Raw genomic sequence first — 18,597 nt, 5'->3', positions numbered from 1 at the left:
AAACTCCAACATATCAGCATCGCCCTAAAAAAAGTTCAAAGTATAAGCATTGGCCGAATGGCGAAATTTTAGGTCTCAAAAACACACTTAGGAATTTGGAACTTTGGGGATTTAAGTTCTCCTTGATCAACATCTCCATAGACGAACCTCGATTGTCAGACTTTGAGTTAGAGGAATGAGAAGGGATGGTTTCTTAGCCTTTTCTAGGTTTTCTTTTCTTTAGACAATTGTTGAGCTTCTCTATCAGAGTTAATCACAATATTACAAATATTTTCCTCCCTGAAAAATAGTAATGGTTTCAACATCTTTCACAACCTTTAGTTCTTTAAAATGACGAGTGATATGTTCTTCCACATTTCTTCCATACCACCATTTGATTATTTATAAAGAACAAAAGAAAGAAAAACTACAACATTTATTTTGTAAACTAAAACTCCAACATCTCAACATCGCCCTAAAAAAGTTTTAGGTAAAAGTATTGGCCGAATGACAAAATTTTAAATCCCAAAAACACACTTAGGAACTTGGAACTTTGGGGATTTAAGTTATCATCAATCAACATCGTCACAGATGAACCTCAATTGTCAGACAAAGTTAAAGGAATGATCAAGGATGGTTTCTTTACCGTTTCTAGTTTACTTTTCTTTGGACAGATGTTGAGTGGCATAACTTCTCTATCCGAGTTAATCACAACATTACAAAGATTTTCCTCCCTAGAAATAGCAATGGCTTCAACATCTTTCATAACCTTTAGTTCTTTAAAACGACGAGTCATACGTTTCTTCCACCTTTCTTCCATACCATTTGATTATTTATAAAGAAAAAAGAAAGAAAAGCTACAACATTTATTTTGTAAACCAGAACTCCAACATCTCAATCGTGCCCTAAAAAAGTTCTAAATATGTGTCGAATGGCAATATTTAAGATCCCAAAAACCCACTTGGGAAACTGAAACTTTGGGGATTTAAGTTCTCCTCGATCAACATATCCATAAACGAACCTCAATTGTCAAATTGAGTTAGAGGAATGATCAAGGATGTTTTCTTTGCCTTTTCTAGTGTTTTTTAGAAAGTTATTGAGTGACATAGCTTCTTTATTCGAGTTAATCACGACATTACGAAGATCTTCGTCCTTGAAAATATTAATAGTTTCAACATCTTTCACAACCTTTATATCTTTAAAACAACGAGCCATACGTTTCTTCCATACCACCATTTGATTATTTGTAAAGAAAAAAGAAAGAAAAACTACAACATTTATTTTTTAAACCAAAACTCAAACATCTCAACGTCGCCCTAAAAAAAGTTCAAAGTATAAGTATGGTCGAATGGCAAAATTTAAGATTCGAAAAACCCACTTGGGAACCTGAAACTTTGGGGATTTAAGTTCTCCTCGATCAACATCTCCATAGACGAACCTCGATTGTTAGATTGAGTTAGAGGAATGATCAAGGATGGTTTTTTTGCTTTTCTAGTTTTTCCTTTCTTTAGACAATTGTTGAGTCATATAGTTTCTTTGTTCGAGTTAATCACGACATTACAAAGATCTTCCTCCTTAGAAATAGCAATGGTTTCAACATCTTTCATAACCTTTAGTTCTTTAAAATGATGAGCCATACATTTCTTCCATGTTTCTTCCTTACCACCATTTGATTATTTATCAAGAAAAAAGAAAGAAAAACTACAACATTTATTTTGAAAACCAAAACGCCAACATCTCAACACCGCCCTAAAAAAAATTCTAAATATAAGTATGAGCCAAATGGCAAAATTTCAGATCCCAAAAACTCAAGTTGGAACTTGGAACTATGGGGATTTAAGTTCCCCTCGATCAACATCTCTACAGACAAACCTAAATTGTCAGATTGAGTAAGAGTAATGATCAGTGATGATTTCTTTGCCTTTTCTAGTTTTTCTTTTCTTTAGATAGCTGTTTAGCGATATAAGTTCTCTGTCCAAGTTAATACAACATTGCGAAGATTTTCCTCCTTGAAGATAGAATGGTTTCACCATCTTTCACAACTTTTAGTTCTTTAAAACGACAAGCCATATGTTTCTTCCACATTTCTTCCATACTACCATTTGATTATTTATAAAGAAAAAAGAAAGAAAAACTACAACATTTATTTTGTAAACCAAAAATCCAACAATTCAACATCGCCCTAAAAAAAGTTCTAAGTATAAGTATGGTGCCTAATGATAATTTTATATCCCAAAAACCCACTTTGGAACTTGAAACTTTGGGGATTTAAGTTCTCCTCGATCAACATCTCCACAGAGAAACCTCAATTGTCAAACTGAGTTAGAGGAATGATCATAGATGGTTTCTTTGCCTTTTCTAGATTTACTTTTTTGTAGACAATTGTGGAGTGGCATAGGTTCTCTGTCTGAGTTAATCACAACAGTACGAAGATTTTCCTCCCTAAAAATAACAATGGTTTCAACATCTTTTACAACCTTTAGTTCTTTAAAACGATGAGCCATACTTTTCGTTAGTGGCGGAACTTGACCAAAAATTGTAGGGGTGCCAAATTATATTTGTTATATATAATTTTTTTTAATTAAAAAATAATAATTTCTTTTAATTAAAAAAAATTAATTTTTTTACATCATTTTTTTTATTCAAAATAAGCATTCATGACAATAGAATCTAAACAATATAACAATAATATATATGAAAGAGTAACAAAGTTTATCATCGAAAATAATATAAAACAAAAGTTACCTTTATTCAGAGTGCTCCTTTACGCTCTTTCAATGACTTAAAATCTTCAATATTGAATCAGAGCTGAAGCTAGTTGCAATATCCCTTTCAATATAGATTATCATAGTGTTTGCTAAAAATTCAGCCTCCATCTTATTTCTCAACTTGTTCTTGATTATTTTCATTGCAGAAAAAGATCTTTCAGTTGTAGCTGTAGAAACTGGAAGAGTCATGATAAGACGAAGTAATCTATCTATCAAGTAGTAAACTTCAGACTTTTTTGTTGTTGCCAAACATGTACATAACTCTTGCATTGTTGATAAATTCTTCAAATTTGAATCTTGACGAGCATCAATAATGAAATGTTGAAGTTGAAAATTCAAATTAATCTTCTCTTGCTCATTGAAATCCATGGGATAATATTTTTCCACAAGAGTGCAAATTTTATCAATATTAAAAGCTTTATAAGCATCCTTAGGATCCAAAGCAGAGCTTAGAATTAATAACTCCATTGCTTGGTCATTAAATATACTATTTAACTCTTGTAATTACTTATCAATGGTAACAAAGAATATTTCAACTTTGAAATAATGCTCCACTGTAATATGATCCTTTTGGTGACGAGAGCGTCCTTGCCTTGCTACATAAGAAGCCCCAAAATTAGGCACCTCGATATCATGTTTTTCACAAAAAGAAGTCACATTTTTTAATAACTTATCCCAACCATTTTCTCTCAAGTTTTGAATAAGTCCTTTTGTAGAACAAACTAGACGCATAACATTAACTATATCCTGAGATTGTTGTTGTAATGCTTGACAAAGAACATCTGTTATCCCCATAATTTCTCTCATCAAATACAAGATCAGTATAAACTCAAACGAGGTCAAGCTTTTGTAAGCATTATCAGCATCACCACGTTGTGAATAAGTAGATCCATCAACAGTAATTTTTTCTAGAACTAAACAAGTTGCATCATACATATTGATCAAGCTACAAATAGAAGAGAAATGGGAGCTCCAACGGGTATCCCCAGCTCGTTTTAAAGTACCAATTTGAGTTGCCCCTTTACCCTTTTCAAGCTCATCAATTTCTAACAAATATGCAATTTCATCTAACTTGGCAGCTTGTAACTCATCATGACGTATACTAGAAAAGCAAACAATATTGACAATGAAAGTCAATTTTGAAAAGAATTGGTGAATTGGAATAACTTCTCTTGATGCAGCAACCAAGGCAAGTTGTAACCGATGAGCAAAACAATGAACATAATATGCATAAGGATAATCAGTCAAAAATAATGTTTGTAATCCATTCCATTCTTCTCTCATATTGCTAGCACCATCATACCCTTGACCTCGGATATTAGAAACATTAAGATTATGTCGAGATAGTACAACACACAATTCATTCTTCAAAGTTATTGCTGTAGTGTCTTTAACATGCACAATATCAAAAAATCGCTCTTGAATAAAACCATTTTTATCAACAAATCTCAAAACAAGAGCCATTTGCTCTTTTTTTGATTCATCACGAGCTTCATCGACAACTATACAAAACTTGGAATCCTCAATTTCCTCACGAATATGATTTTTCACTTTACTAGAAAGAATATTCAATAACTCCTTTTGAATTTTGGGTGAAGTATATTTGGAATTGAATGGAGCATTTTCCAACACAACTTTTGTAACTTCATCATTGTATGGTGCTATGAGTTTTATCATCTCAAGAAAATTACCTTGGTTCCTCGATTCAGTACTTTCATCATGACCTCTAAAAACACAAGCTTGAAGTGATAAAAAACAAACCGTGTCGATTGAAGTCTTGAGACGTAACCGATTCTTCATAATTTGATCTGAGCTTTGCACTTCGAAAACATTCCTAATGTGACAATTTTGATTTAACAAGTCTTGACAAACAGACACTGCAATATTGTGTGGTGAACAAGGATCCTTCCCAATGTGTTTAAGGAAAGCACAATTTTTTCCATTATTAACTTTCCTCCAATTTTTAAAACCTATAAAATAACATTCAAAAAGTTAAAACATGTTGATGACAATAAACTTATTGCCAATTAGAATTCAATGAAAATAAACTCAATTACCTGTAACAATGAAAACATCTGAGCCAGGTCGTCCGCTTGGTTTTTTACTAAAAAGATAGCACGGTAAGCAATATGCAGCATCTTTTAATGGCGAATACTCTAACCATGAAGGAAATAAGTTAAACCATGTGTACTGAAATCTTCTTGGATGATCATCTTTACCAGAAAATGGATAATTTTCTAGACGCATTTGATATGGACCCCATTTTAGATAAGCCTTTCGTACCTCATCAATTTGATTTGGTGGGTATTGCCAAATTTGAAGACGCTTTCCCGGATCACGTTCTAAAGTATTTTCAAATTCATTATGTGTAACTTTGGGAACCTTAGAGAGTTGTTTTTCATTTTCTTCAATATTTGGATTCTCATGAAGTTTCTCAATTTTAGATGATGTAGATGCATTTTTTTCATCTTCATCACAAGTCTTCCTCTTGAAAAAAGAATCAATTCTTTTACTCTTTATCATAATTTTTCTAATATAAATTTTTCACCTCTCACCTATTTACAAAAAGATAAAATTATGAATACCCAAAATTAAATCTTAAAAGCAAGACTCAATATTTTAAGAAAACTAATAACTTCTAAATGATTAGCTTCCCTTACCTTAGAGTAGATTCCTAATCTTGTTCTTCCCTTACACAACTTCAAAGCTTAAAATAGCTCTATCTACACAAAGAAGAGTTTGATCAATAATTAAAGCATGATTTTATGATCTCTAACAGATAGATATATGCCTAGAGTGTAGAAAAGCCACATACAAGAGGGAAACATATTGCTTCAAAAATAAAAAGGAAAAGATGAACTTACTCAAAAGAAGAAATTGTTTGGTCCAAAATGTTCCTTAACTCTTCAATTTTGTCGTAGTACAATTTGATTTTGAAAATAATAAGGAATTGATGGTGAAAATTGAGATGGAAATAAAAGGGGAGAAAGAGTTGGAGACACGGAAGAGAGAAATCAAATAGAACAGTATAAGAAATTATAATAGAGAACAAAACGTGATTTTTAAATTTTAAAATAGATTTTTCAAACTAAATTACTATAAATAAGGTAATAATATATAAATAAAGTAATAATATATAAATAAAGTAATAATATATAAATAAAGTAGTAATATATAAATATATTTTTTAAAATATATAGAAAATAAAATAAAATAAAAATAATTAATATAAATAGAGTAATAATTTTTAAATATTATTTTTTAAATATATAGAAAAAAAAGTGAAACCAAAAACAGTTGGGGGAGCCTTGGCTCCCCCTGTCCCTTAATAATTCCACCCCTGTTTTTCGTCCACGTTTCTTCCATACCATCATTTGATTATTTATAAAAAAATAAAGAAAAACTGCCAGATTTATTTTGTAAACCAAAGCTCCAACATCTCAGCATCACACTAAAAAAAGTTCTAGGTATGGGCCGAATGGGAAAATTTTAGATCCCAAAAACCCACTTTTGAACTTGGAACTTTTGGGATATAACTTCTCCTCAATCAAAATCTCCATAGACTAACCTTGATTGTCAAACTAGGTTGGAGGAATGATCAGAGATGGTTTCTTTGCCTTTTCTGGTTTTTCTTTTCTTTGGACAATTGTGGAATGAGAGACGGCTTCTCTATCCGAGTTAATCACAACATTATGAAGATTTTCCTCCCTTAAAATAGCAATGAGTTCGGTATCTTTCACAACCTTTAGTTCTTTAAAGAGACGAGTCATACGTTTCTTCCATGTTTCTTCCATACCATCATCTAATTATTTATAAAGAAAAAAGAAAGAAAAAAATAATGCATTTATTTTGTAAACCAAAGCTCCAACATCTCAGCATTGCCCTCAAAAAAGTTCTATAAGTATGGGCTGAGTGACAAAATTTTAGATCCCAAAAACCTACTTTGGAACTTGGAACTTTGTGGATTTAAGTTCTCCTCGATCAACATCTCAACAGATGAATTTTGATTGTCAGATTGTCAGACCGAGTTAGAGTAATGATCAGGGATGACTTTTTTTTTCCTTTTTTAGTTTTTATTTTCTTTAAACAGTTGTTGAGTGGCATAGCTTCTCTGTATGAGTTAATCACAACATTACAAAGATTTTCCTCTCTGAAAATAACAATGATTTCAACATTTTTCACGACCTTTATTTCTTTAAAAGGACGAGCCACAAGTTTCTTCCGTACCATCATTTGATTATTTAAAAAGAAAAAAGAAAGGATTTGATGGTTAAAAAGTTAAGGCTAAGAAAGAGATCTTAATCGATATAGACTTTTAGATCTACTACTCGATTTCAAGCTTTAACGGGGGTGGAAGTATCAAAAACAAATCCAATCGTTCCAATTTCGGTCTTTTCTAACGCTTGAACGATTCTTTTTATTTCAATTTTTGAACATTTTGAAATTGAGGATTTTGTTTCCAGTTGAGAGAAAATCCCTCTAGCAGGGTCAAATTACTGGTGGAATGTTGAATTTTTTAAAAGCACCATTTTAGAGTATTTATAAGAAGACCGATGGAGGGTCAAGAGACATCGCTTGCCAACACTACTCAAAGAAGCCCACATTTGTCTAGGGGAACTTTTAAATTTGAAAAAGCAAAACATGTTGGATGTCATAATCATCCCAAAATGAGTATATAAAATATGGAAAACGTGCACAAACCCCAAATTATAAGGATGAATTTGGGCGAGGGCAACATTCGTTGTAGTAAGAATCTTTTTTCCAAAATTGTTTTGAGGTAATCGGACATCGAGCTTAGAAAATATGGTGTCACAAAAAAAGCATACCATCCCTTTAAAATGTACAGTGACATCTCCATAAATTGTTTCATCTAATTGACAAGCACATAGTAGAACACGATCCTCATTATACTTACTAATGGTCTGACATCGATGGAAGGATTTATTTTCTTATTAGAAATGTGCACACAGGTTTCTCTCTTGAGTTCAAGTTTAGTACAAGAATAGAAAGCATCATAAGACGTCAAAGCTAGAAAACCTAGAAAAACTTAAAACACGGGTAAACAAAGAAACTTTAAAAACTCAGCAAATCTCAAAACGTAAAATCGAATAAAAAAAAACTTAAACCCTATAAAATCAACAAAACTCAAAATATAAAAACATAAATAGACACGTATTCGTTCACAATTGCCACATCATCACATTCTTAACGTCGTTTGTCACAATTTAACAGGATGGACTCAATTGATGTACATAAACGTATTTGGGTATGCAATTGACACTTTTTTTAAATCGGATACCAATTTGACACACTAGCACCAAACTGGGTACCTTACGAATAATTAAACTAATTTAAAACTAGCGAAGTAGGTGAAAAAGCAATTAAAATGGGACACGTGGAAAGTAATTTTTTAAGAGTGCTAACGTGTCATTTGAGGACTTGGCAAAGAAGCTTCTAGATGGAATATTCAGCCTTTATGTTTTAGTCGACGCAAGACTGGGATATAACGTCCATATAAATCAACCTGAGGGATGGATGATTAATACTTCAATTAAAACATTATGAAACTTTGGATTGGATATGGCCTAGATCTCTTATTGGTGATTCTAATTAGATTAAAAGAAATTAAGTAAAATAAATTTCCTATAAATTAGGAGATATTATAAGATAATATACCCATATCTTTAAAATCTATATACTTTATCATGTTTTTAAGCATTTTATATCTTCTTTTTTTTACTGATGGAGATATAGGATGAGGCTAAGTACATAACTGTGGTAACTATAAATAGAAAGATAATCTCAAGATTTAGACATTTAGGATGTGTTCTCGTGAAGATATGAGTTTGGAAAGAGTATGAAAATAGATTTGTATGAGTTTGAATAAATGAATATGTGTATTATTATTTTTTTTGTGGATTTAGAAAATAAAGTGAATAGAGTTTGAATGGCTTTTGTGAGAGTTAGTGAGTAATTTGAATGATGTGATAGATAAAATAAAAAGTTATAATAGACAAAATTTGAAAAATATTAAAATACCATTGATGATAAAAATACCTGAATTGGTTTTTGGATTAGTTAAAAATATTAAATTTTAAAAACTATCATTTAATAAATTTTAATTAAAAATAATAATAAATAAATTATATTAAATTATTATTATTTTAATAATAACTACTACTATTTGAAATTACTATTAATAATGATAATAATAATAATAATAATTAATAATTATTATATACATTATTTTAATTATTTATTGTTATATTTAATTACTATATATTATTTATTATTATTTAATTTTAAATATATATATATATATATATATATATATATATATATATATATATATATATATATATATATATATATATATATATATATATATATACCACACAACACACCATAACTACACATAACACATAATAGCACTTAGTGCTTCTCACTTTCACACACTCCACATAACACACAATCGGTTAGCTAACTAGTTCTCTTTCATTCTCACATACAACACACACCGACATTGGTTAGTTAACCGATGCTCTTTCACTCTCACATCGTCTGCACAATGCACACCATAATACTCTCATGTCAAAGTTTAATGTCATGAATTAAGTCGTAAAATGGTACTTCATCCATCCAAATCTTCTCAATTTTTTTGTAAGATGAGTTACTGAGTCTATTTATCAAATAAACATTTTTTTTTTCATCTCTTCCATATAAATTTAAAGGAAATTAAGTAAACACACAAATTTGTCTATAATACCGTCCATTCATACGAACAGACCTTAGATTTTCAAACTTAAAATCAAATAGCTTTATGTTAATTTTGAACCAAATCAACGAAAAACAATTATTTTAAATATTTGTTCTTCGATTTAACATAACCCTAAAACACTAATCATCAGTGTGACTTTCTTTATTATGAATATTTTATCAAACTCACGATTCAATTCGTAAAATTGTCCGAGTTTATGTTCCCACATTCATTTCTCAAGTTAACTTAAACTCGTTTTTGGAGCAGACTCACTAAACTCAGTGTGAACTCGACTTGGCAAGTCCATATAACTTTTCTTCAAACATAAAAAGACACAAAAGATTATTGTTTCCTCTGCGAAATCATCTCAATTTTGTTCTGGTTATTAGTTGTTGTCTCGCTGGTGGCCTATTATTGCGGTCTTCTTATGCTGTGTTGGTGTTGCACCGCTATCGCACTGGTGCACTGGTGCTAGGCTGCTAAAGGTAGGAGTAAAGTTTAATGATTCCTTTATTTATTAAGAGCTTTTGGGCCTCAATCCAACACGCTTTTGTTTTATAAAAAAATGTAATATAAAATGTAATGTATAATGTAACTTAAAGTTATTGTAAAAGAATAATAATATTAGAAAAATTAAAAAAATGTAAATAATATAATATAATAATCTAATAATAATAATAATAATTCATTAAAATCAAAATATAAATAGTTACTTATAAAATCATATCACAATAAAATATTATATTATTTATAAACATTTTAGTTTTATATTTAAAATAAATTCTTACAAATTTATCATTTGCATTCACAATTCGAGTTTATGATTCGAGATAATGATCAAGTTCACCAAGTTTTCACAAGTTTTCGAGTTTGAGACAACCTAAGATCTCAACCATCTCAAATTTCCCTTATTTTTATTTATATACTTAATCTTGTTAATTGTCCACCCATTTACTTTTACATTTTCGATCAATACTTTTAATTTCAATCAATTTTTTATTAAATACCAATAATTAAAAGAAACAGTATATAACAATTTAAATTATTCACTATAAATTCAATTTATATGTTAAAATTATTTATTAAATATTGTAATTACAACAAACAAATACTTATGTGAAATACACAAGTTAAAATAACAGCTTGTCCATGCATTTAAAGCTCCATTGCTGCACATAGAAGAATGTTCAACTACAGGCAGATTACAAGAGTTTCTTTACGAGTACTGCCAATATCTTCATGGTATTATTCAATAGATGTTCACCCAGAATCTGTACTGGAGCAGAGCACTACATGCAGCTTTAACAAATTAGGCTCATACAACTAGCCTTAGCATATTTGACAGCATACAACAATATTTGACTTCTCTATTAGCATATTAGCCCTAGTATCTACGGTGAGTGCCCTTATGGTCAATTAGCAAACACTTACAACTTCAGACTTTATAGGGTTCACCAGTAGAAATATCCAACAAACTCATTTACATAGAATGTTAGTGCCCTATAAACTGTTTTATGCACAGACAGAGAACGCAAAATTATCTGTCTACATGACCACTGAAGAACCTTATTCTCTCAGTCGTGACTGCAAGCAATAGCTGACAAGAAACATCTATTAACAGCTGCTGATCGATAAGTTTCCTGCCATCCCTGACCTTCCTTATAATTCTCAACCTGTAAAGTATATATTTTTAGAGAGATATTTAAGAATCAAAGTATTTGAGGGTAGTAAAAATGCATCTTCAAAAGAAAAATATTAGATTAAAAGATTTACTCACTTTATCTACAATGTCCTCGCCAATCCTAACTCCTCCAATCATATAAATGGATTCATTGACAACTACAGCAGCACAATACCCCCGTGGATGAACCATTGGTTCCCCCATTGCCCATACCCCAAGACGAGGATCAAACACCTCGATACTTTGAACCATTTTTTCGCCATCAAAGCCACCAAGCGCGTACCTACGCAATGCATGAAATTTTAAGCGAAATTCGTCTCGGTCAAGCACAAGAAATTCAGATTTAGATCTATTATTAGAACGGCGGTAATTTATCAATAGAATATTACCCTATTTATGGATTACAAACTTTGTCCAACATGATATGAAGATAAGTTGAGCATTTCCAAACAATCACCTAATGGTTCTACAAAACCAATTTAGATTTATAAATGTTACTTGGTTGAAGCAAAAAATGATGAACTCACAACTTTTCATTTAGAACAACTGAGCAATGGCAGCCCCGCTTCACATTCATGTCAGATATTTTGGTCCAAGAATGTTCCCTGGGATCAAATCTTTCAGCAGACCTGCAGTTATGTAAAAGTGTCATTCCCATTAGTACAAATATAAAATAACAAATTATAAGGACAAACAATCATGTCTAGATCAACCATGTTTCCATGATGAGTTTCAGCTAATGATGTAAATAAATTAAACCACAATCAAGTTATACATATTACCTTAAGTAATCAGTTCCATCAAACCCGCCAGTGGCATAAATTGACCCGTTGAGTTCAACTGCACCTAGAGCAAATCTCTGAAATATAAAGAGCACTAAAGTTATACGTTAAATATTTTTGTATGATTTTCAAAGAAATTATCTAAATGATTTTCTTCCACGTCAGATTTAGAGACTCGGGTCATCCTACTAATGACCAATATGTAGAAGTATTTAAAAGGTACAAGGCTTGATGCAAACATATGGACTACATGGTATAAGATAAACTAAACCATTTTATATTTTTACCTCCGGCCGAAATGAACTGACAAAAGTCACATAATTAGAAGCATAAGCCTCAAAACCACATATCTCAGTTCGTTTTGAAGTTACCATAATTATACCTCTCAAATCTCAATCAAAACCTAAAATATTGACCATTTAATTGTTTCATTTTACCTTGCTTAGCATTGAGCGTGTAGGGATCCACCGCCCAATATCAAAATCAAGCATCTCAACATCTTGAAAGCAGTCAACTCCATTGCCGCCACCAACAGCAAAAATTTTGCCATATAAAGCAGCACCAGACAAGCTTCCTTTCTTCTTGTTCAAAGAAGGGCACATGGTCCAGTTATCGAGAACTGGATTGTATGATTCAACTACACAGATAGAAGATGGGTTGTTAAAACCTCATCTCATTCCAAAATAGAACTAATTGAAAATTACAGATAGATCTCATACCTGTGTCATACCAAACATAACCATTTCCACCACCTAAAACATAAATTTCACTATTCAACCGCACAACTGAAGCATATGAACGAACCGAGTTCATAGGCTTAAGAGGTTTGGTCAGACTCTGAGAAGTACAGTACAAATCCATAGTTGCTAACCATGAATTTCCATCAAAACCTCCAATTAAAAATAGTGAATCTTTGGGATCTAAATCAGCTGTCGACTTTATTACTGCCTTCTCAACATATTCCAAACGATTAGGGATACTACAAGCAGATTCTAAGAGCGTACAACGATCTTTAAGATGCTGAATTTCCCTTTCTGCCTCAATCTGAATGACAAGTAAAAAATAAGCCAATATTGATACGCAAGAAGACATCTATATTATATGAAAAATAACAAATAGTGCAAGGTAAGGTATACCAAAATTACTTCCAAAAGATTGCACTAACTTCTGTATTACTTCGAAAAAATTATTCAAATTATCTCCCCAACCAATTGAAATCACTTATACCTTTTGGAGCCTTAACTAATTATCTCAAGTAATCAATGCAAGCTTCTTAGGCATGCCTAATGTACTTCATTTCTTAGTTTTTCTTACTTATACATCCAGTCAGCCTTGCATTAATACTTCCAAGTTTCAATTTATATAATGTTCATTCAGTTTACTTCCAACAGACTCTAAATTACAAGAAATTATGTGTTCAAGAGACGAAATAAATAAAATAAGGGTGGTGGTGTGCCGGCTGTAATTAGTCCTGGTCAGTAGTGGGGAAGCATTTTTTGGAAAGGAAAAGTTTTAGAAGAATTGTGGAGAATGAGGTTCTCTCAAATAACCTCAGTGGGAGAATACTTTGTAAACATTCTATACTAGTTCCATCCCTACTACATTGATAGGAGCAGAATTGGAGTAAAGCAATAAAGATTTCAAGATAGTCTTGTATTCTCAATTCTTAATACGCAGTTCTATCAACTAGTATGCAAAGCTTCGGTCTAGGTACTGTGGTGTGACAAAGAGAAAGCAGAAAATGTGCAACACGAGCAGTTTCAAAGGTTAGAAAATGTTATCAGTGGTCTTACGGTGGTGGTTGAAAAAATGTGCAGTTCAAAGTCAATGGCAGATCACAAAATAATAACAGCAAGAACGGCCACGGGAAGGAGAAGAAGCTTGGCAACCACAGTGTCAATCACAGTGGAGAAAATTGGATATTCCTATCTTTGTGAGAGAAGAAGCTTTTGGGTGGACGAATAGATTAGAGCAATATTTTCTTTTGAAATAAGTATCGAAAGAGGAAAGAATGCAAGCGATGATGATTGCTTTGGAAGGGAAGACTTTAAATTGGTTTTAATGGTGGGAATCTTGTAATCTTAATCCAACTTGGAAATTTTTTAAGATGGCAGTGGTACGAAGGTTTCAACATGTTAAAGAATCCTTTTCAAATCTTGATTGCCTTAACATAGACAGGCATTCTAGAAAATTAATAAAACAATTTGAACAATATGTGGGGCTACTAAAAGAAATAGAACAAGACTATCTGATTGGAATATTCTTGAATGAAAAGTGAAGTTATATGATCCTACCAATCCGGTGGAATTGATGACGAAACTTAGATGGTTGAAAAATTTTGGAAAGGAAAAGTTTAGAAGAATTGTGGAGTGAGGTTCTCTCGAACAACCTCAGTGGGAGAATACTATGTACCAATTTTATGCCTACTACATTGGTAGGAATAGAATTTTAGTAATGCAATAAAGATTTCAATTCTTAATACGCAATGCTATCACAGAGAGAACCTAAAAAGAACACACTGTGAGAACCACTCTACAAAAAGCTAGTTGTTGTAGTTGAAAAGTCCAAGGCCATATAACCCCACAACAGAATCCCATAGTAACATCCCACCAGGCTTTGCCACCTTAGCACCCACATGAGGTGGCAATGTACTAACCATTTGACTAGCCTGAGAAGAGCCCTGCAAAGTCAGTGTCACGACTTGTGTTGCTTGCTTACAGCTACGAGACATGGTGGAAACCAAATTCTATACCATGGATTAGCACCTTGGGAACACCATAAAAAGCTAGCCATGTTGTAGTCGAAGAGCTCAAAGCCTCATAAAGACACACTAGAATTGCATACTAACAAGACTTATTGCAAGTGGATCCTACTATAACCCAAGAAAAATTGAATTTTACTACATTTAAACTATTGGAATCAACTTGTTTTATGTGTTTCACTCTGCCACTGCATTTGCTGCAGTATAACAACAACTTTGTGAAAATGAGTCAATTAAACATGAAATGTCAAATCTAGAAAGACAATGCAATGAGTAAAAACAAGCACAACATAGATGATCTACATACTTGGAGAATTCAAAAAGTATAGAAGTTAAAAGTTGCATAAGGGTTTAATTACTTCAGAAGAATCTATAAGCGAGGTAGATTGAGAAATTCCACATGCATGATCAATTTCTTTGATAACCCAATACTTTTTATGCATGCTACCCATATGCTTAAAGATGAAACAATTCAGGAATATGATAAATTTCAGAGAGAATCTACAACACAGAAAAGAGTACCAGTTTCTGCTCCAGGTAGGAATTCCTGTCTATTTGGATTTTCTTGAAACTTGTCAATTCTTTGACCTCTTGCACAAACTATAAATACACTAAATGTTAGTTGCTTGCAGACAAAATTAACATGACATTTAATGTTTTCCATCAAACATCCTTAACCACCTGAGCTATGTTGTACTGACACTCAATCGGAGGATCAGAACTTTCTTCCTTCTTATCTAAACCACCTAACGCTTCCGTGTAACCTTTTTCTATGCTATTCATATCAGGAGAATCATTGACATTGTTTGCCAAAGATAAATCTTGACTTTCATGGTTAACAGTTAACTCCTTCAGTTTCAAAAATACGCTGTTCATCTCATCCTCATGTACTTCGTTCTCAACCTCATTAGTATCTAATGGCTGGCTGTGGTCTACTAAAGAAGAATCATTTTCTGTCCAATATGCACTTGTACTTGCGTGAGTAGAATAGTCTGTCTCTAATTCAAGCATTTTAGATGTTTCATCTTCCCTCCAAGTCTCGTTTGATGTAAGAGGTCGAGATAAAGTCATCCAGTTCGGTGTATTTTGCGAGACAGAATTACCAGAGACAATTGATCCAGATGATAGTAACGAAATAAGTCTGTTTGTTTGCGCATGGTCTAGCTCAAACCAGAAATGGTTATGAGTGTAGTAGTTGTCCGCAAGTATTTCTTTAAATTTATCTTCGGACAGTGGCTGGCACTGAAGTCGAACATAAATTTGCACCTTAAATATTTTAATAAAGAGTGTGAGTATAAAAGGTTTTTCATGTATCATGACCAGAATTATCTTCAATAACAAAACCATATCAATTATAGAATTCGAGTGAGTGACTGATATACCTGCGCAGGATATTGTGTTCTCTCTGAACCATCAGTAGTCCATCCATAGGGGTTTATAAACATTCTCCCTTTGCTAGCTGCCTCAAAAATTCCATGAAGCGTCCTGTCAGTATAGTTAAACAAAAACAGAGGCAACCCTGGATCAATATTCTTCACATAAGAGAAGTGCTGAGCTGGTAAGCCTGTTCAAAACAGATAAATGTATCCATGAGTTAGAGATTTCAATCCTTATCTTCGTTGCCAGTACTGATTATCATATATAAATAATACAAATTTTAAGCACTAAGTTCATGAAAAGATATAAGTGTCTCCAAGTCATATAGAACACAATTTTCATTTCAAAATGCTGAATATCGTAAATACTTTAAAGAAAGGAAAAAGAAGACGGAGAGAGAGAGAAGAACTGACCAAAGAGTTGTTTAGAGAGGCATTCTCTCATTGTGGCGTTCTTGCATCCAAAGATTACACCACCAAGTTGACTCTTCGGCAAATTTCTGCCACAAGAAAAATTTGGAGGGAAAGGTTGATTCCCACAGTACTGAGGAGGTTGTACTTTCTTCCATACCCCCGCCCTGGCATCAGAAGAGAAAGGTTACCTCCTTTACAATCAATGTCAAAATTATAGTATAAAGAACTGAAAGTTGTCGCTAGTATCTCTTGTGCCAATCGAAATCAAGATTTGGACGTTAAAAATGGGTTTTCTTATTTAAGTTATTGAGAAGATGAATAGATTATTCACAGCCCCAGTACATACATATCACACAAATGTCATAACTGACACCGTTCAAAAAATTAAAAACCGATGAAACGGGGTTTAACTCCAAAATCCCAAAAACAACGTTTAAACTTCAAAACCTTCCATAAGCGGCATTCACTGTCCAAGAACTTGCAAGTATGAACCAGAAAAGAGAACAGGCAAACCCATTTCAAAATTCCAAAATCGATTAAATGGGGTTTATACGAACATCCAAAACTCCAAAACAGCGTCGAAAACCCAAAAAAACTTTCAAAGAGGTTGTGATCAACAACTGTAAAGAAAGAAAAAAGTGTGTGTGCATTTTGAAGCATACATTCTGCTGGCATACACAAAGAGAACAATGAACAGAGAAAGCGAGAGAATCAGGAGAGATGCTCCGATGATGGGAATGAAGCAACAATGGCGTAAAGTTTTGGGAAGGAAGAAGGAACTACTTATTACACAATGGCGAAATGTTTTCAATCAAAGTGTAAAATCACATAAACCCTTTGGTTCTTGTAGTGAGTGGGAAAGAAAGAGCCAAGAATAGAAAAGAATTTAAAACTCGATTTTTTTTATACATTTTAGTCAAATAAAAGAAAAAATATTACTATATTTTATTTTATTTTATTTTCTCTCCGACAAAGTGCAAACTGTGGTATATATAAGGATAGCTCATTTAATAAAACTACATAAAGTTTAAAAGTATTTATTGAATTAAGTTATGTAAATTATTGAATTTAAAAATAAGAAATAATTTTAGTGTAATCATTGTAATTTTAAAGGAACCTTTAAAATTCAAATTTATTCTTTTAAAAGCAATATACTTTTAGTTATTTGAAAATTGTAAAGACGTTAATTAATAAATATTTAAAAACAACATTGCGGCCACATCTAGAAAGAATTTTAATAGAAACTATAAAGTCGTATATTAAAATATATAATAGAAAACTCCCCCATACTAAACTTAAAAAATTAATGATCACACCAAAATAGGAATTCTACTTCACTATGAAAAAGAATAAAAATACATTATTAGTTTAATATAAAAATTATTGATATATTTTATTTTTAATCTAATAAAAGAGTACTATTTTAATATAATTATTTAAATTTATTAATTTTATTTAAATTCTATTAATATTTAATATAATTGGATGTATTTTATATTTAGTAATTGTCATATATACATACTAGTGTAAACACAGGCGCTATCGCGCCTGTGTGTACGCATTTTTCGAATTATATTTATAATTGATGATATTGTAATGTTGTTAAGTTAATGAACAAAATAAAAGTATATTTATAAAAATTAAAGTGAAATGTATGGAGAAAATATGAAACAAATAACTGTTGATGAATAGTATGAGAAAAAAGAAAAAGGAGATAAATAAATAGTTTTATAAAAACTTGTAAAATTAACCGTTAATTTTTAAAAATTTAATAATTAATTAAATTGTAAAGGGTAAAATTGGAATTATGAAATGTGGACACAAAAGAGAGAATCTCCTTTATATATAGTTATAGATATATATATATATATATATATATATATATATATATATATATATATATATATATAAGAAAACATTATTATTAATATTTAATTAATATTGAAAAAACTATTAAAACTTTTGATATTATAAAATAAAAGATAAAAAGGAAAAGACTGAAATTGTATATCAACATTAATTTTTTTTAATAAAATATGTTATAATTATTAGAGATTGAATATATATTTTTGTGACAAT

The 18,597-nt window shown here is 31.4% G+C and overlaps 1 protein-coding gene and 1 pseudogene across 1 annotated transcript; both read right to left on the bottom strand.

Annotated features, from left to right (window-relative positions):
- Positions 1–2,730: 2,730 nt before the first annotated feature.
- On the bottom strand, positions 2,731–6,517 carry LOC114184320 (annotated as a pseudogene).
- Positions 6,518–10,634: 4,117 nt separating this feature from the next.
- Positions 10,635–17,344, bottom strand: LOC114184026 (kelch-like protein 12). Its single transcript, XM_028071254.1, has 11 exons — positions 17,181–17,344; positions 16,519–16,682; positions 16,111–16,292; positions 15,410–15,994; positions 15,251–15,328; positions 12,687–13,011; positions 12,405–12,604; positions 11,968–12,044; positions 11,713–11,814; positions 11,282–11,468; positions 10,635–11,177 (listed from the first exon to the last, which is right to left on the bottom strand). Coding segments are annotated over exons 1-11 (2,001 nt in total). The 5' UTR covers positions 17,183–17,344; the 3' UTR covers positions 10,635–11,078.
- Positions 17,345–18,597: the final 1,253 nt, after the last annotated feature.

Source organism: Vigna unguiculata, chromosome 5, assembly GCF_004118075.2.
Source record: "Vigna unguiculata cultivar IT97K-499-35 chromosome 5, ASM411807v1, whole genome shotgun sequence".
Lineage (NCBI taxonomy): Eukaryota > Viridiplantae > Streptophyta > Magnoliopsida > Fabales > Fabaceae > Vigna > Vigna unguiculata.
This window is presented reverse-complemented; position numbering and strand designations above follow the sequence as displayed.

Excerpts from the sequence above, each read along its gene's own strand:
- LOC114184026 (XM_028071254.1), bottom strand. Across the intron at positions 15,995-16,110 it reads GAACACAATATCCTGCGCAG|GTGCAAATTTATGTTCGACT; the intron begins GTATATCAGTCA and ends AAAATATTTAAG. Across the intron at positions 12,605-12,686 it reads TTATGTTTGGTATGACACAG|TTGAATCATACAATCCAGTT; the intron begins GTATGAGATCTA and ends CTATCTGTGTAG.